At 40.9% G+C, this 24,852-nt stretch overlaps 1 protein-coding gene and 1 pseudogene across 3 annotated transcripts; both read left to right on the forward strand.

Annotated features, from left to right (window-relative positions):
- Positions 1–1,280: 1,280 nt before the first annotated feature.
- On the forward strand, positions 1,281–10,935 carry Mrps10 (mitochondrial ribosomal protein S10). Of its 3 annotated transcripts, none has more exons than XM_046450609.2 (7): positions 1,281–1,388; positions 4,290–4,354; positions 4,446–4,518; positions 7,090–7,226; positions 8,181–8,289; positions 10,092–10,181; positions 10,655–10,935. In XM_046450609.2, the coding sequence occupies exons 1-7, from the start codon at positions 1,341–1,343 to the stop codon at positions 10,736–10,738; spliced, it is 606 nt and encodes a 201-aa protein (XP_046306565.1). In that variant the 5' UTR covers positions 1,281–1,340; the 3' UTR covers positions 10,739–10,935. The 3 variants fall into 3 exon arrangements, with proteins under 3 accessions (XP_046306565.1, XP_046306566.1, XP_046306567.1); XM_046450610.2 differs by having other exon boundaries at positions 4,449–4,518; XM_046450611.2 differs by lacking the exon at positions 4,290–4,354 and having other exon boundaries at positions 1,345–1,388.
- Positions 10,936–11,308: 373 nt separating this feature from the next.
- Positions 11,309–20,499, forward strand: LOC124096676 (replication protein A 70 kDa DNA-binding subunit-like; annotated as a pseudogene).
- Positions 20,500–24,852: the final 4,353 nt, after the last annotated feature.

Below are 24,852 nucleotides of genomic sequence, written 5' to 3' on the forward strand. Positions count from 1 at the left end.
CTGAGATAGACCACTTCCAATCTCACAATTAAGAGAGCCTAATGTTGAGGAGGACCCTGGGTGGTCAGCCATGGTGGGGCACAGCTGAGCCAAGCGAAGTGCACATGGGTGAAATGTGTGCTGTTTCCATACCATGCAGTAGGACCACTCTGCCACCCTCACATGGACTACATTCTACTGAGCAGAGCCCAGTTGGAGGGGCAGGAAAACTGATTTCTGCTCCTAAATCTCTCATCCACGTATGGAATGTTGCACGAATCATTCTACCCTTTACTTTGTTCTCTTGCCTGCAAAATAGGGTAAATAAGGAGAAATAACAACTTGTGAGGAGAAACAACTACATTTGAATAATGCTTTATTTAGATGTTTTGAGAGTTCTCATAACCTTGATCCTCTTAATCTTCTCCACAACCTTGTGAAGCAAAAGATACGAGAAACTTTATGTTGCAAATGGTAGATGAAATTTATTGTATATTATGTGGCAGACAATGTACTAACTATCATACATCAGTATCTCATTTAATCCTCATAGACACTATTTGAAGTGAAATCTATTATCATCTCTATTGGACGTATGAGAAAATAAGCTCAAAGTGGGAAAGAAACTTGCCCAGAATCACTCAGCTAAGTGGTAAACCAGAGATTATTACAATCCAGATTTCCTAATTATAAATCTCGAGTTTTCCATTAAATTGCCAATGTGAAAGCACTTTGGAAAACAATAAAGAAATCTGCACAAATAAAAGAAAATTTTATTACAGCAAATCCGATTCACCAAATTAAATTACTGTGGACATTAAGAACTAGGCACTATTTGGGCTTGTTTTAGTAGGTGAAGGCAGTCATTGTCTCAAATTCTAGAGTAACATAAGGAAATGAATGATTTAGGAAGATTAGTAAGATGGAGCTATATAAGACATCTGGGGCACAAGAATTCCAGTTAATGTAGGGAAGGAAAGTAAGTTTAAGGAACAAAACTACAAGTCTGTTGCAATAAGATAAACGGTTAGGATTCGGGCTCAGTAGTTGGTAGCTTTTTTTTTCCAAGCATAACTTTTGCTGTGTTGGCCTCCAACCTCACAGAACCCCATAGGACAAGCATGGTTTGGAGGTGAAAATACTGATGGAACTTGATTACTAGGTAGTCGTGGGTTCAAGCAATTCTACTCAGACGCGATTGCAATCAGAAAGCCGATCCACCCCTCAAAAGCAAGGAATCACATCTCTATGGTTGTTCCTGTGGCGGAACACGAGGACGTACTGTCTCCTTTCATCGAACTCTATGGTCTTAGGACGCACCTGTGACCCCGGAAGCTCTTCTGGAAGTTCGGGGAAGCAAGATGGCGGCGCGAACAGCGCTTGGGGCTCTGTGCCGGCACCTCTGGCAGGTAAGGGGAGATTTGGGGAGACTGGGCGGGCCGACGGGGACAGTGGTTAATTCCCGCTGCCACCCGCTGTCCAGCCGGTCAGGAGTCTTCCCCGATATCTGTTAATCGTCCCGGACTGCTGTTTGCAGGAAGGTGATGAGAAAAGCCTTGGTTTTATTTCTAATTGTCCCGCAAAGACGGAACAAGAACGTTAGGGCTGGAAAAAATAGTGAACGTCGTTTGTTCCACAGGCTCCGAGAAGACCGGAAACCTGCCTTGCAAAAGTCAGCCGCTGAGCCGGCGCTAGATCTCAGTCCCCAACTAAAGTGGGACATCTTCCTGACACCCGGGGATTGGGAGATTTTAGAGGAGGGTCTCTGAAGTAGGCGGAGTGGGTTAGATATCTTCCACATGTTTCTTTGGAAGAGCAACAAAAACTTAAGCAGCGGTTCTCGGGCTTTTTAGCCACAGGACCCCGTCCCACTTTTGGAGATAAGGATTCCAAAGAGATTTTTCAGTTTTGTGAATTTTAACTACCTATATTTTGGTTTGCAAAAATAAAACTGAGAATCTTAAAAATACTCGTTTAAAAAGTAACCCTAATAAGCCGGGCGCGGTGGTGCACGCCTATTCAGGAGGCTGAAGCAGGAGGATCACAATTTCGAGGCCATCCTAGGCAATTGAGTGAGACCCAGTTTCAAAATAAAATATAAAAAGGTCTGCGGATGTAGTTTAGAGGTAGAGCGCCCCTGCGTTCAATCCCCAGTAGGGGGAGGGAGGAGTAACACTAAAAATTCTTTACGTGTTAACATAGTTAACATTTTATGGGAAGTGTGTTCTCCAAAACAAAAGCAGATTTCGTGAGGAGTGCACTTTTACAGAGATCTTTAATATTTGGCTTAATAGAAGACTGCTGGTTGGGCTGGGGATGTGGCTCAAGTGGTAGCGCGCTCGCCTGGCATGCGTGTGGCCTGGGTTCGATCCTCAGCACCACATACAAACAAAGATGTTGTGTCCGCCGAAAACTAAAAAATAAAATATTAAAAAATTAAAAAAAAAAAAAAAGAAGACTGCTGGATTTTCATATCTGTTTTTGCATTTTGTTGTATCACACATTATTCATCCTTGAGAAAATGCCACTGTAAACTGTGAGAGAGACAAGTTTTAAATAATATTTTAGTGTTATTATGAAAATAGTTTTGATTTCCCAAATCTGAAAGTGTCTCAGAGACATCCCCCTACCCCAATCTTCAGACCACACTTTGAGGACCACTGTTTTTTAGATGGTGTTAGAAGTTGAGATTTTTGAAGCACTAAAATGAACTTATCCAGAAAAAATTCCCCAATCGCACGCCCTTAAAAGAAAAAAAAAATTTTTTTTTTTTTGTACTAGGGTTTAAACCCTGGAACACTTTACCACTGAGCTACGTCCCAGCCCTATGTGTATATTTATCTATTTAGACAGGGATTTGGTAAATTTCCCAGACTGGCTTTAAATTTGCATCCTCCTATCTCAGCCTTCTAAGTAGCTTGGGTTACAGGTGCATGCCACCACATTGTGCCCTCTCAAATTTTTTAAAAAGAGAGCAAAAAGAAAATTTAAGAACTTAAGTTGATTGGTGGATGTAACACACTTTAAGCAGCTGTTAAAAGCTGAGATTTATAGAGGAAGAGTATTACTAAGAAGTGTCATATTCCTTAGATATCTCCTTTTTTGCACAACTGGATTTTGTGGTCACTGGCATAGATTCAAGGAGGAAGTTTTCTTTGGGATTGTGTGTGAAGAATGGCACATACTTCTTGCTACTTTGTATTTGCCTAATTTCCTTTTCATTTTCTTTTTTTCTCATGAGCCAAGGGAGAATATGAAAAGTTTTGAATTGTCACCAACTTGAGTAAAGAGAAGAAAAACAATAAGAATAGGCTTTTAAAACATTTAAGTTGGGGCTGGAGTTGTGGCTCAGCGATAGAGCGCTTGCCTGGCATGTGTGAGGCCCTGTGTCCGATCCTTAGCACTGCATATAAATAAGTAAATTAAATAAAAGATCCATTGACAACTAAAATATATTTTTTTAAAAAACCACTTAAATGACAATTGGTTATTTTAATTAAGCTCTGCTTGTGCCAACTTGTTATTTTCATCTTCATTGTATTTTGAGGATTCTGTGCTCCTACTTTCTCAAGGTACACTTTTAAATATCAGGAAAGCTTCAAGGAAAAACAGGTAGTATAGAGTAGCATTTAAGTTTCCTAGAACAAAAAAGTTTTGTTCCACCAGGGGGTGCTCACAAGAAAGGATTTGGCATTGCTGAATTGTCCCGTGTGGCATAGCAGTTAGTGATGGGTGCAAGTTCCAGTGTGTACTGTATTTCAGTTACTTTATAAGCTAGTTATCCTAGCCAAGCCAAGAAATGCATATGCTTGAAAAGATGCATGAGGCTTCAAAAGAAGGGTACTTATTCCAACTCTTAATAAATTAAATTAAATAGACAATAATAAATTAAATTATAAAGATAATTTTTATTGCTTAAAAATATTTGTTCCACCAGGGGGATTGTGCGGTCACTGGCACAGATGTACAGTTAATCTGTAAAAAAAATAGTGGGAAAATAAAGTCACGTTTGATGCTTTTTTTTTTTTTTTTTTTAATGTCCACATGTTTAATTCATAGATTTTTTTTCCTTGTGGGAGTTGAGATTCTAGTGTTTTGAGAGTGCTTTTTAATTTTCAACCATTGTCCTCTTATTTATTCTGAAATTAATCTGTCCCTTTTAAGTATCCAAACTTCTTCATTTGAAATAATCAGATATCCCTTTATTTGAAGCATCATGTATCTTTTAATTTTTAGTGGAAACTGAGTGGTTTGGAAATTGACTTTAATTCTAATATGTGCCTCCCACCCACTTTTTTTATTTTTTTAAGGGCTTGGGGAATTTGTCTGTAAACAGTTCTAAGAGCAGTACAGCAAATAATGGTGCCTTTCTTCTGTAAGTATACATTGGACATGCCTAATTGAACTAGAAAATGGGCCTGTGTGCTTTTTAACTTGGTTTTCTCTTTTTTTCTTCCCACTCATAGCAGTACCAGCATGAAGTGGGTACAGTTCTCAAATCTTCACATTGATGTTCCAAAGGATTTGACCAAACCTACTGTATGTATTTCCTGTTTCTTAGTATAAGAGGATACATCATCAATAACTTTTCCTTATGATTTCATTTGGGTTTGTTTTCCAAACACATATGAATAAAAACAGATTATTCTGGAATACTGGCAAATGTATAGTATGCATATTCTTGCATATTCTCCAGTGTCCCTGGGTGCTCATGTGTTATCTTTCAGAGTATCAAAATAAGTTCTAAAAGAACACATTATTTAACCCAAATAACTGTGGTAAAGAGTAGTCTTACTCTTAGCTCAGCATAATTGAGGAGTTGAAATACTTGATGTTATATTGTGGAAAAGTACTTTTCTTGTAACTTTCACATCTTTGTTTTCATTTTAAGTACTGAGTCTAGGCCTGGACAGTGCTTTATTTTTCAGAGTGAAAAAGAACACAAATTATGGAAATCCAGAAGGAGCTATGTAACTTGTAGAAGCAGTGATTCCATCAGCCCAATTTTTGTGTTATTTGTAATTTTAAAAAATCCTTACAAATTCTAAGTCCTTTCATTTCCACCTATTAAAAATACAGTTTTGTATGAATCCTTTTAGATATTTGTCCATGCACAATCATTTTATTCATGCATGTGTACACCAAAATAAAATTGTGTTATACTAAATTTACTTAGTAGATACTGGCTATATCTCTGTGGTAGTACATTTATTTATGTATTTACTTATTTATTTACTTATTTTTATTTTTTTAATATTTTTTTAGGTGTAGATGGACACAACACAATGCCTTTATTTTTATTTTTTTTACGTGGTACTAAGGATCGAACCCAGGTCCCGCCCGTGCTAGGCGAGCGCTCTACCGCTAAGCCACAATCCCAGCCCCATGTGATAGTACATTTAAACGATGGTCTCCAACTCGGATGACTGCAGGGGCCAGGCTTGGAAGAAGAGGTGGCAATGTGGGCACAGTGGCATACTGTCCTTGTACTTCTTACTCTAGCCACAGTGACCATATCAGAAATCAGACTTACTGATGCCTAATCACCAAATCTCCCAACCTAAACTAATATCCAGATTTTAATAAGAAATCTCCTGATTTTTAACATTCATAACAAATTAAAACCCTACAAGGGCTATAATTCAGTGGTAGAACTCTTGCCAGTTGTAGAACTGTAGTTCAGTTGTAGAACTCTAGTGTGCACAAGGCCCTGTGTTTTATCCTCAGCACTGCAAAAACTAATATTTAAAAATAAAACCCTACAAGAATCAATCAGAACACATCTTTGGACTATATTTGCACTTCCACATTGTCCTCCAACTTTAGAATATCAGTATATCCTGTTTTTTCAACAACTCCATTTGGAGTAATTGAGAGTAAATGTCTAGCTTCCTGGTTAGTAAGTAGATCTTTTTAGAGATGAAGTAATCTAACCCTGAATCATAGGATTAGTAATATAATTTACTGGTTTAACAGGTGAATGAAATACAGATAATTCACCTCTTGGAAGACAGTCAGAAATATCAAACCCATTATTTCTAAGGTCTTTGGGTATTAGAGTGGAAGAGAGATAAGTTATAGGTACAGTCAGTGTCATAACATTTTAATTAGACATGAGTAATATATATATTAAAGCAGGCAAAGCATACATGAAAAAAAACCTAATTAAAAAAATGAATAGAAGTAGCTTCAGTTCGTATAACAATGTTTAACAATTTATAAGCACTTTAATTTGTGTTTTCTTAGTTTTTCCTTGCTATGAGCTATAGCAAGGTCTCTTATTACTGTGTTTTATATATGAGAAAACTAAGGGGCAGTGAAATAAGGTTTGCCCATTGTCCTTCAACTACAAATAGAGTGTAATTCTCTCTCTCTTTTTTTTTTTAATTTCTTTTTTTTTTTTTTTTAAAGAGAGAATTTTTTTTTAATATTTATTTTTTAGTTTTCAGCGGACACTACATCTTTGTTTGTATGTGGTGCTGAGGATCGAACCCGGGCCGCACGTATGCCAGGCGAGCGCACTACCACTTGAGCCATATCTCCAGCCCTAGAGTGTAATTCTCAATCCAGATCTTTTGACAAGATTATTTTTGTTAACAGACCCTGAGATTATTTCTTATTGTATATAACTCGGTTCCATTTTGGTGTGCATTTATATGGATAAAATGACTACATATGGGACAAATGTCTAGAAAGATCATAACAAATTGTTAATGTGAATATTGGGCTCAATAATTATTAAGTTGGCAGGTCCTGCTAATGATTTTGTAGGTTGCCTTGAAAGTTCTTTTGATTCAAACTGTCTTTTAACAACTTCCGAGGGTCATTGTGCAAATCTAAATGTGCTAGCATGTAGGTAGTGAAATAACAGTGTTAAGATGTTCCTCAGCATTTTTCTTCCCATTTTTTTAGTAAACTAAAGTTCTTTTGTCAAGGATAAAATGTTAAGTTTTCTAGTTGTAAATATGAGAGGAAACACAACTGAAATTTTTTTTTTTTTTTTTTTTTTTCAATGCTGGGGGTTGAACCCAGTGCCTTGTGCGTGCGAGGCAAACACTCTACCAACTAAGCTGTATTCCCAGCCCTTGAAACTTTTCTTTTTCATTTTAGATAACCATTTCTGATGAACCAGACACATTATATAAACGTCTGTCAATTTTAGTAAAAGGCCACGATAAGGCCGTATTGGACAGTTACGAATATTTTGCGGTGCTTGCTGCTAAAGAACTTGGTATCTCTATTAAAGTGTAAGTAAAACTTTTCCTAATCTGATCTGGTAGCTGCTGTAGTATAATAACCAGGAAACTGGTGCTGATCCCAGATCGGTCTGAGCTCATAAAATGGGGTACAAATCATGATGGGTTGTTTAGGTTTGTCATGTTATCCAAAACAGGATCATCCCTTTCTGTCTACTGAACTTTTAAATACTGGAATTAGTAAACAGGAGAATAAAAGAAATCTCACTGACATTAAGAGACCCAAGAAGTCCATGAATCTCCATGAAGCAGGGAGGTAGAGTAGGTGAACAAACTCGCCTTTCAGACCCTTTAGATGTGATGATCTTTTTGTCTGATGCATCCATTGTTTCCACTCTGCCCTAAGGAACACCATTCACCCAGGAGTACATGCATGTGTAGGGAGCTTCATATGGCTTTGGAGTCACTCCAGGGTAAAGAAGAACTGCTTCCTTTGTCTTGTCCCCTGCTCCTTCTTTGTTGAACAGGACTTACTTGGGGCTATCCCAGGCTGACAAACAGAAACAGAAGGCCAGACTTTCTCCCAAAACAAAATACAATTTTGTGGTTATCAACATAATCTGTTTTCCTCAAACAACACACAGCAGACATGACCACTGTATTCACCACACTGTTGTGCTCTTCACAGGTTATGCATTTGGTCAATAAGGGACTCAATAGGCATAAAAACAGAAACCATGAGTGCATGAATGTGTTCACAACTTGTTTGCAATGCTTTTTTTTGAGTCTATGGGAAAAGCTTCCCATTGTTATCTGTGGTGTTTGTTTTGGCCTGAGCTTTGTAACAGTAGTTGTTAAAGATGACAGTCTGACAAATGAAGTTAGTAAATACCTATAATTGAGTTTGAGCCTGACCTACAAAATTGTGGAATCATGATTTGGTATCAGTGACATGAGTTTTAATGTCATTTAGCTTAAGTTTATTATTTTGTCCGTTAATTTCAGACACGAACCTCCAAGGAAAATAGAGCGATTTACTCTTCTCAAATCAGTGCATATTTTCAAAAAGCACAGAGTTCAGTATGAAATGAGAACACTTTACAGATGTTTAGAGGTGAGTTTATTTCACCCATTGAGGCATTTTTTAAATATCCAGAATTTAAAATAGTATGTATCATAAGTTTCCTTTAACCATGACTTCCTTTTAGCCAGCTCTACCTTTTAGTTGTAGAAGGCAAATGTCTTTTTTGGTGTTCGTGGAAGCCACATAATAGAAAAACCAAACTCCAAGCCATCCTTTATAGTAGTAAATACTCTAATGCATAAATGCAGATTATGCTAATTTTTTTCTCTCCAGTTTTTTTTTTCTTTTTATGCCAGCTAATTTTTATATAATCAGATAGCACTGGAATAATTTTGCTCCATGCTTCAAAATCCTAGTTTTTATACAACTTATAATTATTTCCACAATCTAATGGGATTTTTCCCTGATGATGATATACAGCATTAGGTTTTTCTTTCAATTTATCATTCATTTATGTGTTCACTAGGGCTAGTATAGTTTTATTATTAAAGGAAGCTGTGAGTTCTGGAGTCAGACTGACAGTATTAAAAAGTTCAAGTTCTGGTGCTTACTAGCTGTGTGATGTGTGCATCATCTATAAAATGAAAATAATAATGAACCCAGCTCATAAAATTAGCATGAGGATTAAATGACATATTTGGGTAAAGCACTTAGAATACTTCTATCACACAATGAATGATTAATAAGTGTCATTTTTAAAAAAGCATATGTGTTTTACATGAAAGCACAGTACATTTAAGGGTACAAATATGTTAGCAAGGCAAGGTAGTACAGGCAGACTGAGGAAGGAAGGTCTTAAGTTCAAAACTAGCTCTGGCAACTTAGTGAGACCCTGTCTCAAAAAAAAAGGGGGGGGGGGGCTGTGGATGCAGCTTAGTGGTAGGGTGCTTGAATGCTTGCCTAACGTGTGAGGCTCTGGGTTCAATCCCCAGTATGGCAAAAAAGGCTCAGTGGCAGAGCACTTGCCTAGCATGCATAAGGCACTGGGTTCGATTCTCAGCATCACATAAAAATAAACAAATAAAATAAAGGCATCGTGTCCATCTACAACTACCAAAAAGTTGTTTTTAAAAAGCTGGGGGGCATGGTACACAAATATGTTAAGAAATGGTTCCTACTCTTCAAGGAAAAAGGTCTAAGTAATCCTTTTGTTTTTCTTCTTTTGTGATATCGGGAGTCAAACCTATGGCCTCATATATGCTAGGCAAACCCTCTACCACTGAGCTATACCCCCAGCCCTAAAGAATAAAGAAAGACTCAAAATTTTATCTATGTCAGCAGAATCATTTTGCTGTAGAGCATAATAAAAATCATAAACTAACTTTATCTGGTAATCTAGTCTTGTTTCTTTTTGGTTTGTTTTGGTGTTTTGTGGACCCCTGGCTTTTAAGGTGGCATCTGGTAAGAAGCAGACTTTAGGGCCCCATATCTAGTTCAGCCAAAGGATGTACTTTCTTTTTTTTTCTTTTTTTAGTCTGTTAAAGATTCTTAGGGGAGGGCTGGGGATGTGGCTCAAGTGGTAGTGTGCTCGCCTGGCATGTGTGCGGCCCGGGTTCGATCCTCAGCACCACATACAAAGATGTTGTGTACGCCGAAAAATAAAAAATAAATATTAAAAAATTCTCTCTCTCTCTCTCTCTTTAAAAAAAAAATGGAATTATTAAATTATTTGGATTGGTCTTTATACTATTCCCTTTCATCATTAAAAAAAAAAAAAAGATTCTTAGGGGAAAACCAGGCTTCACTTTTACCAAAAAACAACAACAAAAAAAAAACTTAAGATTTCTGCTTTAACAGCAAAGCATGAACTGTTTTTATGTCTGATATTTTAGTTAGAGCATCTAACTGGATGCACAGCAGATGTCTACTTGGAATATATTCAGCGAAACTTACCTGAAGGAGTTGCCATGGAAATAACAAAGGTAGGACTTGAATTTCTACCTCTTTGGGGGATACCTGTGTTGTATCAGCCTGGTATATCACAGCCTGGTCTTGGCCCCTGTGGTGGAGGGGAAGACCTGTCGCACTGGAAGCTATGTGTGCACAATGGCTCGGGGTTCACCCATTCCTATGCAATCTCAGAATCCCCCCACATCCTCACTGAGCCATCTCTGAAGTCTTCCTCCCTACTAGTTGTCTGGACTTGGTGACCACATTGTGTAGCCATCCCTGGAGATCACTGAGGATCAAATAAATTTTATATATATATATATATATATATATATATATATATATATATATATATATATATATATAAAACAAAATGCCTTACATATATTAAGTTGCCTTCTCCCCATTTTAGACTCCTACAAAAAGGCAAAGGGGATTAACAAAAAAAATTAACAAATTCACTTTGTAGCAAAGATCATTTAAATAGTTTTGTTTCTGTTTTTAGACACGGTTAGAACAATTACCAGATCACATCAAGGAGCCAATCTGGAAACAAGTACCAGAGGAAAAAGAAGAAAGCAAGTCATGAAGCTTCAGGGAGCCACTTTGGACTTGAAAGAAGAGTGGGCCAGATGTGTGTGTTTGAGTGGAGAGTGCTTGCAGCTGAGGCAGTCTGGAGTCCTCCTCACTGCTCTGTTGAGTCCTCTTGCCCAGTTCAGTTGAAAACAGGGAATGGAAACTTAATGACAGGCTGAAATGGAGTAAAAGACATTTTGTTCTTTTTTATCCATGTCATTGTTTCCGTTCCAGTTTTAAAAACTTGAGCAGCTAGCCATGGTGGTGCACATTTATAATCCCAGCTGCTTGGGAGGCTGAAGCAGAAGCAAGTTCAAAGCCAGCCACAACAACTCAGTGAAAGCCTATCTCAAAATAAGAAAAGAGCTAGAAATGTGATTCGGTTAGAGATTCCCCTGGGTTCTATCCCCAGTACCACAAAAAATAAAAAGTACAAGCGAACTACTTGGATACTCTGGGCCAAGAGTCAAATTTTATATTTTGTTCTGCTATTGTTCTATTATTAGTTTCTACTGATTTTAATTTATAGTATTTCACATATTGGAAAATGAGTGGTTTTTTTCACACACTTTTTTAATTTTAAATTTCCTTAAAAGAGAACCTTTGGTTAATTTGACACTGAGCAGTTAAAGATTTTAATCTTTACCTTCGTGCAGGCTAGCATATGCTGCCTTGGCGGTGATGACCAACAGATTGACCTTATTTAAACATTACATTTTTGAATGTGGATATACCTGCAGTAGATGAAGCACATTTATGACACCCACTAAACTCTCATAACCCAAACACCTACAGGGTTGCTTCCAAGGTTCATACAGTGGAGCTTATGCTCTCAAGATATTACTATGTGTGTCATTTCATTCATCCTGTGATTCATTCAGTAAGCTTTTATTTGTTAAACTTTGCACTCACTACTGTAGTAATTACCAGTAATTGAATAGAATTAATGTCTTTTAAACATTGAAGGCCCAGATAAATATTTTTCCTTAATTTCGTCCCCAGTACGAAGCCCTTTTGGTAGCTTTCATTTGCTTTATTTGGAGATGTCTACTTTTCCATGAAATTAAAACCCTGAAAGATGCAAGAGTACAATGGACTGAACAGTTGGTATGGCAACCTCAGGAGGGTGCTTTGTTTCTTTTTTACAGCAGAATCAGGTCTGTGTCTGTGGTTTCTTTCACATCTTTGGGGTAATTATGACTTCTCAGTTTTTTTCCCTTTAAACTGATCTGCTATCAGGTATCAGTGTTTTGAATACATCCTACTTATGTGTCAGACTTACTTTATTGTGATTAACATGAAAAGAACTATAGCCTGTGCCCCATGACCTCCTTAGCTCAGTTATTGGCTGTCATTCACAAATGTGTAAAGCATACTCATCCCAGTTATAAGCCTCAGAATTAACTAGTCAATCAGACAGAAGCAATATGATAATGACTGCATCTAGCAAAGCAGCAATTTGTGACACACTTTTATTTTAAAAGGCAGGTCTTTAAAAATAAGTATAGGTCCACATGTAAGTTTTTTTTTTTTTTTGGCATGTATACACATATACACACTCACATATGCAATGTAAGTCACTTATAATTGTGCTCACCTCCAACAATGACTCTATGAGAAAGGACTCCTTCAAAGGCTATGTCCATTTCTAGATGTTTTCATACTAATTATGCTGTAAACCAGGTTGCTTATCCTAGCACTTCAACTTTTATGTTAAATCCTTATTTTAAGGTAAATATTCAATTAACTACAGATGTAGCAGAAATTAGCAATATTTCTTTTGTAACAAAGTATTTGGCATATTCAAAGTCTCTTTGGTATAAACAAGATATTTCTTATCCTGATAGGCTGAAGAAGAGTTTGGGGGGGGGGGGGATGTTTGTTTTAAATTTGGTCCTGAGTAAAATGCATATTCTGAAAATTAGAAGCAATACCCAGGTCTCACTTTCCATGGTTTCATGAGATAGGTGGATCTGATGGTAGAATACCAGAAGGCAGGTAGAAAGTAAGATTTATTTTTCATTAAGGTGTAGCCCTAAGTTCATTATTGCTTTCTCTCATGTAAAGCATGTTTCTTCATATCAAATATAATTATTTTCTGCTCTGTTCAAAGTTACAGATATAACTATTAAACAAAAGTAGTTCAGTGCCAAGTTTCAGGTTTTTTCAAAGATGAATATATAAAACAGTTATTTTAAAACCACTAGTCCCCTAACCTTTCTACTTGCCAACAAGCATTCCTTTCCTGCTTTAAATTAAATTTATTTCACTATTATTGAGTAGCAGAGTAGAGAAAATGTGGACTTTGGAATCAAACAGGCCTATCAGATAAAGAGTTCAGACTCACAAACTTCTGTAAGCTCAGGCAAGGTATTTAACCCTGTCAGAGCCTCAATTTACTAATTAGTAAAATGTGAGAACTAGTACCTACTTATCAAGATTGGAGTATTAAATCAGATAACTGATAATGCATGTTGTGCAGTGCTGGGCAGATAATAGACATTGTATAAATAATCATTGTTACTAGATGCAGCACTGCTGTGATGATGCCTTAGATGTTCCTGTGCTGCATTGTTGAAGAACCAGCTGGAAAGGCCCTTGGATTGTCACCCAGGAAGGGACAGTACTTACCTTAGAGTATGGCTGTGAAGTTTAGATGGAAACCGTCACATGCTTATTATAGACACCATATATCATGCTGAACTTCATGTGGGTATTCATTTACTATCTGATAACTCATTAGCAACCCAATAAAGTCATTCCTATTATTATCTTCCTTTACAGGAGGTAAAAAGAAAAAAACAACCTTGGAGAGTTCTGACTTGCCCACTCAGTTGCCCTTTCAGTGGAAGGATAAAACAGGCCAAAAAATTGGTGAAATTAATTTAAGCTCAGGTTAGTCACAGGGACAACCCTAGAGTCTACTTAAAGGGGCTTTGAGAAACTTAAGTGTCAATGTGTTAAATGCAGGATATTTTGTGCAGGGGTTGGGAGTACCTGGGATTGAACCCAAGAGTGCTTAACCCCTGAGCCACATCCCCAACTTAGTTGCTGAGGCTGAATTTGAACTTGCAATCCTCCTGCCTTAGCTTCCCCAGCCACTATGAATGCAGAGTACTAAAACCTAAATCCCAAGTTTGATTCCTTTTCACATTAGCAAACTATACTCATTTCCTCTAAGCTTAGAAGTAAAGAGACTGACTAGGGGAAAGAACTAAGGGATAAAAGTTAAATGTGCAAAAAGGCAAGAAGCAGAATACACAATTTGTCCCCTGCTGCTGGCACAGGGCCCGAATGTGAAGGGGCAGCATGAGAGTTTGGGCTTCAGCAAGGCAGGTCCTACTGGGCCCCCAGGACAGTGGCATGGAGGTGGCTGACATTAGGGCTTAGGGCCAGGCCTGACTGGGGCTCAGTAGACAGTGGTCTGTGGTTTTGAAATACACCTTTGTTCCTGCACCAGGCTTATGGCTGACTGCCTGCAATCCCCAGGGTTCTTTGCAAATCCCTTTCTCAATTCCTAACCCTGCCCTCCTTAAATCCTTACTATTGTTATTCTCTTCAAGCTATCAGTTCTCTTTGTGGATTTTTAATCCTCTTTAAAAATGATATATTTATACTTCAGTAGCTCAGCAGTATTTTTAGGGTAAGTCATGGGCAACTGACCCACATAAAAAGCCAATCAAAATTTAGATTCCTCAGCCAAAGTCTATGATGTAGTTCATTCGCAAAATTTATTGAATAGAAGTACTGTCTTTTTTTTTTAAGTCACAGATGTTTTATTACAGTAACAACAGTCTAAGACATCAATATATAAGAAATAATCAATATAATCAAGAATAATATGTTTTAGTCAGCTTTTCATTCCTGTGACTGGTACTGTCCTTTAATTTCTCCACAGTGTGGCTTAAATGTCAATAAACACCAAGAGATGGACAGAGCTCATGCCACCCTCACGTGAAGCCAGTTGAGATGCTGGCCATAGAAAGCTACAGCTGCCAGTGGCCATGGTGATTGTAGATGTGTTGAGATGAGAAAGTTTGAAAACAACTGGGGAGATTATTTGTCAAAGCCTCTTCCAGTTCAAAAATCCTACTATTTTTTATTTTTAAGTACCTGATTATGAGGCTTGCTTTCTTTGCTTTTCTTTCTTTAGAATTGGTAATTGAACATTGAACCAAGGGACGTTTAATCACTCATCCCGGTCCTTTTTTTTTTTTTTTTTTTTTTTTTTGAGACAGGGTCTTGCTATGTCGTTTATAGCCTCGCTAAGTTGCTGATTCTGGCCTTAAACTTGAGATCCTGCTGCCTCGGTCTCCCAAATTGCTGAGATTACAGGCGTGTGCTCTATCCCCATGCCCCTAATCTGGGCTCAGAGGAATCCAGGAGTTGAGCTGTGAAAGGAAGGAGTGACATCTCCTATGAATTCAGCACTGACCCTGCCACTTTGCTCAGATACTCAAAAAGGACTTGAGTTCCTTATATGTGTCAAGCACTCTTCTAAACCTGAGGGTTCAGTAGTGCACATAGTGAAGTTCCTTTCCTCATAGAGAATAGGCTGTAGTGGGGAATATAGAGAATAAGTCAGGAGGGAAGTTTCCAGAAGCAGTAAGAACTATGTAGAAAATAAAGTAGGATAATGTCAGAATTTCTTGAATGGCCCCTTGGGGGAGTGAGTTCTCTGAGGAGGGGAGAATCCTGGGAAGGAAGCAATTCTGAAGATGTGGGCAAAGAGCAACTCAAGCAGGAGGGACATTAAATTCTAAGACTCTGATCCTAGAATGAGCTTGTGAATGAATGAATCCTGACATCCCACAGGTCTCTAAGCTCTGGGGATGGTTTGACTCACAAGTGTGTTTGCACTATTTGAAGATGGAAGTAGGATGGATTGTCACATAAGGAGTGCGTCACTGGTGGGAAGGAGTGTAGAATTTATCCTCAATGTAAATGGGGAGCTATAGGAGGGTTTAGAGCAGGAGAGCAACAGGATCTGATTTAGGTTTTAGAATATGCTGCTCTTGCTGCTGGGTAAAAGACAAGAGTGCCCAAAGCAGGCTGGAATGCTCATTAGGGATCTGTGGCAGTGGGCCAGGTGAGTGGGCCTGGACTAGAATTGGAAACATCGCTGATGAGGAGCGATGAGACTCAGTATATACAGTTTGCAGGTAGAACTGACAGAATGACCTGCTAATAGAGTGAAATGAGTTCCGAGGGACAGAGATGATTCCTAGTTGAGCGCCTAAGCAGTTAATCAAATGTAATGACTGAGGAAGAGTTGGGGGAATTGATGGGAAACAAGTTTGATTTGCTAAATTTGCAATCTGGATATTGGCATCTAGTATGCCTTTGGATGCAAGCACCTGGGGTTATGGAGCAAGGTTCAGGATGGAGATAAAAAATTTGGAAGCTCTCAGACTGTAACTGGTCTGTACTGTCAAGGAAATGAGTGAGATCAGGGGAGAGAGCAGGAAGGCAGGAGTATTGAGGACAAGCCTGGCAACCCCAGAGTATTCAGAGGCTGGTGAAGGGGCAGCGGGGCTGGCAGAGTAAATGAACAGCTGGTGAAGCCAGAGAGAACTCAGAGGAGTGTAGGGCCTTGAAACCCAGAACATTTGGAAAAAGAATGTGGTTTGGTGAAGTAGGATGAATCTGGCAGGTTAAGTAAGAAAAGTAGGTTCCTGGAGACCTTTAAAAACCTTTTCTGTGGACCAACAGGGGTGAACGCTCAGCTGGAGCAAGCTGAGGAGTGAATAAGGGATAAAGAAGAGGATGCAGAATCCGACCCATAGTGAAGCAGGAGAGCCAAGGAGGGCCAGCACCGGTGGAAGTTAGTGCTGTGGACATGGTTGGCCGCTTGAGCAAGAGGGCCACTGCAACAGGGAGATGCATCTATAAAGCCCATCTGCCAGTTCATCAACATCTGTCCCATTACAACAGAAAATAGTCCACCCTGTTATCAACTGCTTGTGTGTGATGGATTGAATCCTCTTGTTAAGGAAGAAGGGTTGTCCAACAATTGTATTTGCCAGATTCATCAATTTATTGCTAACACTCTGAAAGATGGAAGGAGAGTAGTTATTTTGATGGACTTAGAAGTTTTGAACTCAGCTGAAACAGTTGGGATGAAGTTTGGCAATCCAGTGCCCTATCATGAAGGACACAGGCAGCAGCAAGTTCCTTCTCCCATCTCACCTGTCAATCCATCACCCAGCAAGCCCCAGCAACAGAATGGGAGCTCCGGAGAGGTTTCCACTGTATCTAAGGCTTATGGTGCCTCAGAAACATTTGGAACACCTGAAGGGACCGGTCTATTGCATCCTTCTGGGGGGACACAGACCAAAGTGGTACCCATCGCCAGCCTCACACCTTTCCAGTCCAAGTGGACTATCAATGCTGTGTAACCAGAACCTGGAGCAATTCTTGAGGAGAAGGAAAACTTTTCTGTAAAGAAATAGTTGATGAAAGTGATGAAATCACAGCTAGTGCTTTCAGTGATCAAGTGGACAAGTTCTTGCCCTTATTGAAGTTGACAAGGGGTATTATTTCTCAAAATGCACCCTGAAGATCACTAACAAAAAATTCTCAGCTGTTAAAAATGACTGAGAATGGGTGCGATGGCACATGCTTGTAATCCCAGTGGCTCAGGAGGCTGAGACAGGAGAATCATGAGTTCACAGCCAGCATCAGCAAAAGCCAGGTGCTAAGCAACTCAGTGAGACCCTGTCTCTAAATAAAATACACAATAGGGCTGGGGATGTGGCTCAATGGTTGAGTGCCCCTTGAGTTCAATCCCCAGTCCAAAAAAAAAAAAAAAGACTCATTCAATAAATGAGATTTCAGTTATGCCCTGTGACGATGGTCATCATCACAGGGATTGGTGACATAGAGAACATAATCTGCATCTGCAAGAGCTATGAAGATGCCATTAAAATCGCAACAAAGTGTAACAACAGAGAAGTTGCTGAAAGAAGCATCTCTGTGATGGACTTGTCAGGGCAAGTAGTGACTGCTACTCTCTGGGGAGAAGATGCTGACAAGTTCTATGGTTCTAGCCCGTGATGCCATGGAAGGAGCCAAAGTCTCTGATGGAGGCTTTCTTTCCATGCTGTTTTCAAGCACTATCATTGTGACATCCCACAGGCCTCTAAACTCTGGGGATGGTTCGACTCACAAGTACAAGCCTTGTATGGTGTTTCCATCTTGATCTAAAGAGTGGAGAAGGAGGAGGGAGCAATTCCAACTGGAAAACCTTTACGAGAGGTTAAATCGGAGAACCTGGCCAGGGTGACAAGGCAGGCTAGCTTAGCTCTTGGCAACAGTGGTGTAATTTTGCAAAGAGAACTGTGTGCACCAGGTTGCCTGACCTAGGACTGCAGTGAGAAAGCGATTGACCAACAGAATGGATTATTCCACTGTGAAAAGTGCGACAGTGAATTTGCCAGTTTGATCTTGTCAGTGAATATCACGGATTTCCAAGAGAATCAATGAGTGACTTGTTTCCAGGAGTCTGCTGAAACCATCTGTGGACAAAATACTGCTTCTCTTGAGGAATTAAAAGAGAGGAATGAGCAGGCATTTGAAGAAGTTTTCCAGATCACCAACTTTCAAACTTTCACATTCAGAATCAGGGTCAAACTTCAGACCTACAAGAGGGTGCCGAATTAAAGCCACCATGATGGCCGTGGAGCCCGTGGACTGCAGAGACTATGGCAGAAGGCTGACCATGAACACCAGAGAAATGCAGCGATGTCGGCGAACAGAGTGTGAAGCAGCTAAAATGGAGCCAGTTTCTTCCCACCCCCCAATGACAGCCCCGCACCACCTACACCGTCAGAGCACCTCTGTGAGCCTCTTAGGACCCAGGCAGAGGACTAGGTGCTCAGAGGGCTCTGGTGCAAACTGTTAGACCTGGGGATCAGCAGCAGGGGTCATAGCCCAGGTCCTGCCCTTTGACTTCAGGCTTTTGTCGATTTTAAGATTTGTTATCTTCAAGCAGCAACTATGTCACAAGTAATTGACCCCAACTCTGCACAGTGAAATGTGTCACTCAGGGTAGCAGGGGGCGGGGGTAGAATGCAGAGCAGGTTCGTGAATGTTCAGGTCATCTAATGCTACCTTAGAAAACATCGAACACTTAGTGGCATAAAACAGTAACAACAGCCGGGCTATGTAGAGCACACCTGTAATCCCACTAGCTCGGGCCGAGGCAGGAGGATCGAAAGTTCAGAGCAAGCCTCAGCAAAAGCAAGGCCCTAAGCAACTCAGTGAGACCCTGTCTCTAAATAAAATACAAAATCGGGCTGGAGATGTGGTTCAGTGGTTGAGTGCCCCTAAATTCAATCTCTGGTACTAAAAAAAAAGAAAGAAAGAAAACAGCAACAACTAAGTTGTTGGTTAGTGCCTCACCATTGCTGAGGCTGGACTCCAACTTGTGTTCCTCCTGCCTCAGCCTCCTGAGCCATTGGGATTATGGGCATGAGCCACTGCACCTGAATTAAATTTCTTTTAAAAATCAAAATAAAAGGTGAGCCAGATGCAGTGGCCCACAACTATAATTCCAATGACTCAGGAGGCTGAGGCAGGAGGATCACAAGTTCCAGGCCAACCTCAGCAACTTAGCAAGACTCTGTCTCAAAACAAAATCTAAAAGTGGGTCAGAGTGTAGCCCGGCACTAGTGTGCTTGCCTAGCATGTGAAGGCCCTGGCTTTGATTCCCAGTCCTTCAAAGACAAAATGAACACAATCTTCATTTTTATACTGAGTGATGAAATATAATTTTAATATTTACTTATCTAATTTTTACATAATGACCCATGAAGACAAAAGTGTGGCCCACCAAAGTCATGATGTGGTCCTGGATGTGTGGTCAGGACAGATTGTCTTGTTTTCATTCAGGTAATATTAAAGCATGTCTGAATGCTGACAGGTGTGATCTGTTAGAAATCGAAGCTGCAGAAGAGAAAAGGATGAATCGTGAGAACAAAGTCTAGTAGGTGAAAAGAGACATCATCTGGGAAGCAAGTGTCAGGGCAGACAGGTAAGGAAGTGGGCAGGGGATGCCGCTTCCACTGCAGCAGAAGAGGGCAGAGGATGTGGGCACAGAGACACAGAAGTTGGTAAACATTGGTGGGAAGAGTTGCTGTTTGGCTCCTCTGTCTCTCTGTGAAGGATGCCACTTGGTCACTGCGCCCGTGGGAGTGCATGGAAGGTGTGGAGGCAGGAAGTCTTTTCTAGAGGAAGAGTGACTTTGGCGGGGAAGAGCATGAAAGTCCACCATTATTTGAAGTGTGTGCAGCCAGCGTGATTTTAGGATCATCTCTAGCAGTGCTCAGTCTCCTGGGTGCGGTGAGGTGTTAGTACACAGTAAGTAGAATTGACCAGGACCTGGTTTTGCCAAGGGAGTTGGAGGGAGAGGGGGTGCAGAGAAGTCAAGGAAACAGCAAGCACGCAGGGCAGTGGGGTGAGGACAAGGAGGAAAAGAGGACATGAGCAAGGTGACAGATGCTAGATCAACATGATGGAAGTGTCACTCAGATTGGTGAATTACTGCAGTGCAGGTATTAGAATAAGCCATTAGAGAGGCTGACTAGAGAAGGCAATGTCTGGGCTGGGGTTGTAGCTCGCCTGGCACATGTGAGGCACTGGGTTCAATCCTCAGCACCACATAAGAATAAATAAATAAGGGCTGGGGATGTGGCTCAAGCGGTAACGCGCTCGCCTGGCATGCGTGCGGCCCGGGTTCGATCCTCAGCACCACATACAAACAGAGATGTTTTGTCTGCCAAAAACTAAAATGTAAATAAAAAAATATTTTAAAAAAGAATAAATAAATTAAATAAAAGTATTTTGTCTTTCTACAAGTAAAAATTTTGAAAAAAAAAAAAAAAAACAGGCAATGTCTGTTTCAGAGGCAGTTGAGAAATCAATGACAGCAAAGCCTAGGGTTGTGCTTCTCAGATGTTATTGTATGTCAGAAGCACAGGAGGGCTGGGGTTTGCTAAATTGCTGGGCCCCATCCCCAAAGCTGCCCATTCATCTTGGGGGGGAGGTGTGTGCTGAGAATTTGCATGTCTAACAAGCTCCCAGATGCTGCAGCTGCAGGCCCTGGACCACAAGGGTATGGTCAGGGGTCAAGGTTGGGAGGAGAAACACTTTGCAACTAAGAGGACTGGGTGGTCAGTTATCAGCCTGGATGTTCAAGTCACTGAAATATTTGCTGCTTTGAGACAAGAAGTGACATCCCCAGCAAATGATGTCAACAGAAAGAGTAAACAGGGGGTGGAGTCAGATATGGCTCCCGTGGGACAGGCATTTTTGAGAAAGAAAAGACAAGAAGCCATCAGGAAGCAATGGTAAGAAGCAAGGAGGACACTGGCCCTACCCTAGTCCTTGAAGAATATGGAAGAAACTCCCCTAGTACTTGAAGGGCTGGCTAAGGAGGGGATTCCCATTTGGAGAATGGCAAGAAGGTTCAAAGAACTTTGAGGAATTGGGGGTGTTCTGGAGTAGGAGCATCGAGGGGAGGTAAGCACAATTCAGGGATGCATATCCAGTGGGGATGGCAGTGCTACCCCTTGATTAAGGGCTGATTCACCAGAACTTTAGCCCCTAAAATCTAGAAAAATTACTTCTGTGGGTCTTCTGATTTCTTGGAAGTATTATTTTTATATTATATTAAAATAAGCCTGCAGGGCTGGAGTGGTGGCTCAGTGGTAGAACGCTCACCTTGCATGTGCAAGGTCCTGGGTTCACTCCTCAGCACCACATAAAGATAAATAAATAAAACAAAAGTATTGTGTCCAACTACAACTGAAAAATAAGCATGCGTATATAATTGATCCAAAGCAGATTACATGACCTTTACTATAAAAGTGAGAGCCTTCAAAGGTATTGTGGCCATTCCCCAAGATCCTTCTCCTGTTAGAACTTTGGAGGGAATGTCAGAAAGGATTGGGTGGGTTAGAGGGAAGCATTTGTATTTTGAACTAGAAAATGAAAAACTTCCAAGACTCAGGCCTGATCTGTAAGGGAACGGCCCCTAGTGTGCTGAGGACAGCTGCTCCCCTGGAACCCTTTCCACCACAGATTCTGCAGATCACATGGAAGGACGAGACCAGATCACCAGAAGGTTCTATTCTAAGGCTAGAAGTTGGTCTTCCTTCCTCTTTGGATTTTAGAGTCTTCTGTATCTCCAAGATGGGCCTCTCTGAGCCTTGCTGTACCAAATTAAAAAGGAAGGCAGGGTATGTGAGATGGGAGCGTGCCAGCCTGTCATCTCTCTCCCACCTACATCTTCCTGTTTCTTCCCTTCTTTTATTTCTGGGTCCTCTTGGGTCAGCCTAGGTGCTTAGTTAGCAGAACTAACAAAAGGGGTGGGGCTGAGAGGGCTTAGCAGACTGGAGGTCAAACCTTCCAGAAGAATCTTTTAATGGTCTTAGGGCAGCTTAGCTGGTCTGGGCCTGCCCCGCCAGGCTGTCAGCCCTACCCTGTCCATCATGTTCAGTTACCCGGGAGACTATGAATAGGCTGGTCAAGTAGAGAGGGAGGAAGAGAGCCCTAGCCTAGGGAATCAGTCAGCAGAGGCCCAAGAGAAGACACAGACCTTTACCCCCTGACATTCCTCAGGGCAAGATGGGGCAGCAGTTCAGCTGGGAGGAGGTGGAGACGTCTGGGGAGATGGACGTGGCCGAGCTCCAGGAGTGGTACAAGAAGTTTGTGATGGAGTGCCCCAGTGGCACCCTCTTCATACACGAGTTCAAACGCTTCTTCAAGGTCACAGACAATGAGGAGGCCACCCAATACGTAGAGGGCATGTTCAGAGCCTTCGACAAGAATGGGGTAAGACCGCCTAGAGGGAGGACCTGTGGCCGGTCCAGCTGGCACCCTTGGCATCCTTGACCAAGATGCATCCTCTGGGATAACCCCTAAACCCCCGAGCCCTCTGCTCTTCCTCAGTCTCAATTCCCTCAAATTCTTTTCTTCTCTCCCCATTATTCTGTCCCTTTCCCTCTGTCTTTCCTGCCTTTCTCTCAGCATTTATCCTATGCTGTCTGCATCTTGTTTCTGAGACCTGAAGGTGTCTGACCGTCCAGGGCTTATCTTTGTGTGTTTTTGGATGAGGCTCTATAGCCTAAGGACCTAAGGTTTTGACACCTGCCAGAGCCCCTCTCTGTCTAAACCCAAGGAGCTAAGCAGATGTCCCAAATGGGACAAGATGTCTTAGCACACACTGTGAGCTGCCCCTTGCTGGGGTCCTGTGAACTGAGGCTGGCCAGGTCTTCCCTGTCATGGGTGCTAGAGGAGGCTATAGCCACTCGGGAGAGTGGCTGGATCCCTGGGCAAAGTCCTTTTCCACTCTCCAGGTCATGGAGGGTCTCATGAAGCCATCCAAACCCAGGGCTTCTTTAAGCTCTTCAGTGGCACTGGCAGCTAAGAAGATAGCTAAATTTTGTATACACATGTAGGAATTTAATTTTAAAATTCAATTTGATCACCCAGGTGCAGTGGCACACGCCTGAAATCCCAGCAGAGGTGAGAGGTTTACTAGCTCCAGGCGAGCCTGGGTATTTAGCAAGACCCTGTGTAAAAATAAAAAATAAAGAGGGCTGGGAATATAGCTCAGTGATAGAGCGCCCCTGGGTTCAATCCCCAATACTGCCCACCAAAAAATAAATCTGGAAGTTTCAACATTGAATTTCTATTGTCTAATAATCATCCATATTCAAGTTTGGTTAAAATTAAAATTAAAATTTTATAACTTCTTTTCTTTTTTAATATTTATTTTTTAGTTGTAGTAGGACACAATACCTTTATTTCACTTACTTATTTTTATGTGGTGCTGAGGATCCAACCCAGGGTCCCGCACGTACAAGGCTAGTGCTCTACCGCTGAGCCACAACCCCCTCTTTTCTTTCTTTCTTTCTTTCTTTTCTTTTGGTACTGGGGATTGAATTCAGAAGCACTCAACCACTGAGTCACATCCCCAGTCCCTGAGTCACATCCCCAGTCCTATTCTGTATTTTTATTTAAAGACAGGGTCTCACTGAATTGCTTAGCACCTTGCTTTTACTGAGGCTAGCTTTGAACTCGCAATCCTCCTGCCTCAGCCTCCCAAACTGCTGGGATTATAGGCATGTGCCACCATGCCCGACTTCTTCTTCTTCTTCTTTTTTTTTTTTTTTGGTCTGATCACACACTGCATTTATCTGACATGTCTCTTTTAATTTGGAAGCTTCAATCTCAGCCTTTGTTTTAATTGAGCTTGACATTTTTTAAGGCTTTAGCCCTAATTATTTTGTAGAGGATCTGACAATTCAGGTTTGTCTAGTATTTCCTCATGAGATTCAGATTCCAGTAAAAAAGGCCATGGGTGTGATGTCATGGCCCTCTCAGGGCTTCATATGGGGTGCATGATGTTGATTCAACCCATGACTGAAATAACTTCAAGCTTTTGGTGGAGATGGTGTCTTTCTGGTTTCTCCACGGTAGTTACTGTATTTTCTTTGCAATTAATAAGTATCTTATCGGGATCTCCCTGGAGACAGCAAATATAGTATTGCTCATCAAATCATCATCTACCAGTTTGGGCATCTGTTGATATTTTTCTGACTCCACCATCCTTCTTTAGTAGTTAGCATCTTGCTGTAAGGAAGAGCTTCCCTGGAAGGTGTTGAGCTCCTCTGTCAGGGACTGAGCCTTCTTTCTCTCCCATGTAGTCTCTGTCTCTAAACCTACCATCCCCTGCCTTAGCACAATCATTTTTGCCCTATGTTGGGGATGGTACCCAAGGCCCCTGCACTCTAGACAAGTGCTCCACCACTGAGCTCCACCCAGCTCTTCAGCAGAATCTTGATATCAGAGTTTTATTTCTGGACAATTGGTCTGAGATTTTTATTTTTATTTTATTTGTGTGTGTGTCAGGGGATTGAACTCAGGGGAGCTTAACCACTGAGCCACATCCCCAGCCCTTTTTTGTGTTTTTTATTTAGATACAGGGTCTCACTGAGTTGCTAGGACCTCACTAAGTTGCTGAAGCTGGCTTTGAACTTGAAACCCTCCCACCCCAATCTCCCAAGCTGCTGGGATTACAGGCGTGCACCAGCGCGCCTGACTGGTCTGAGATTTTTAGAA

This window comes from Marmota monax, unplaced genomic scaffold, assembly GCF_021218885.2.
Source record: "Marmota monax isolate L192 unplaced genomic scaffold, Marmota_monax_Labrador192_F-V1.1 WCK01_AAM20220418_F8-fsc00127, whole genome shotgun sequence".
Classification (NCBI taxonomy): Eukaryota; Metazoa; Chordata; class Mammalia; order Rodentia; family Sciuridae; genus Marmota; species Marmota monax.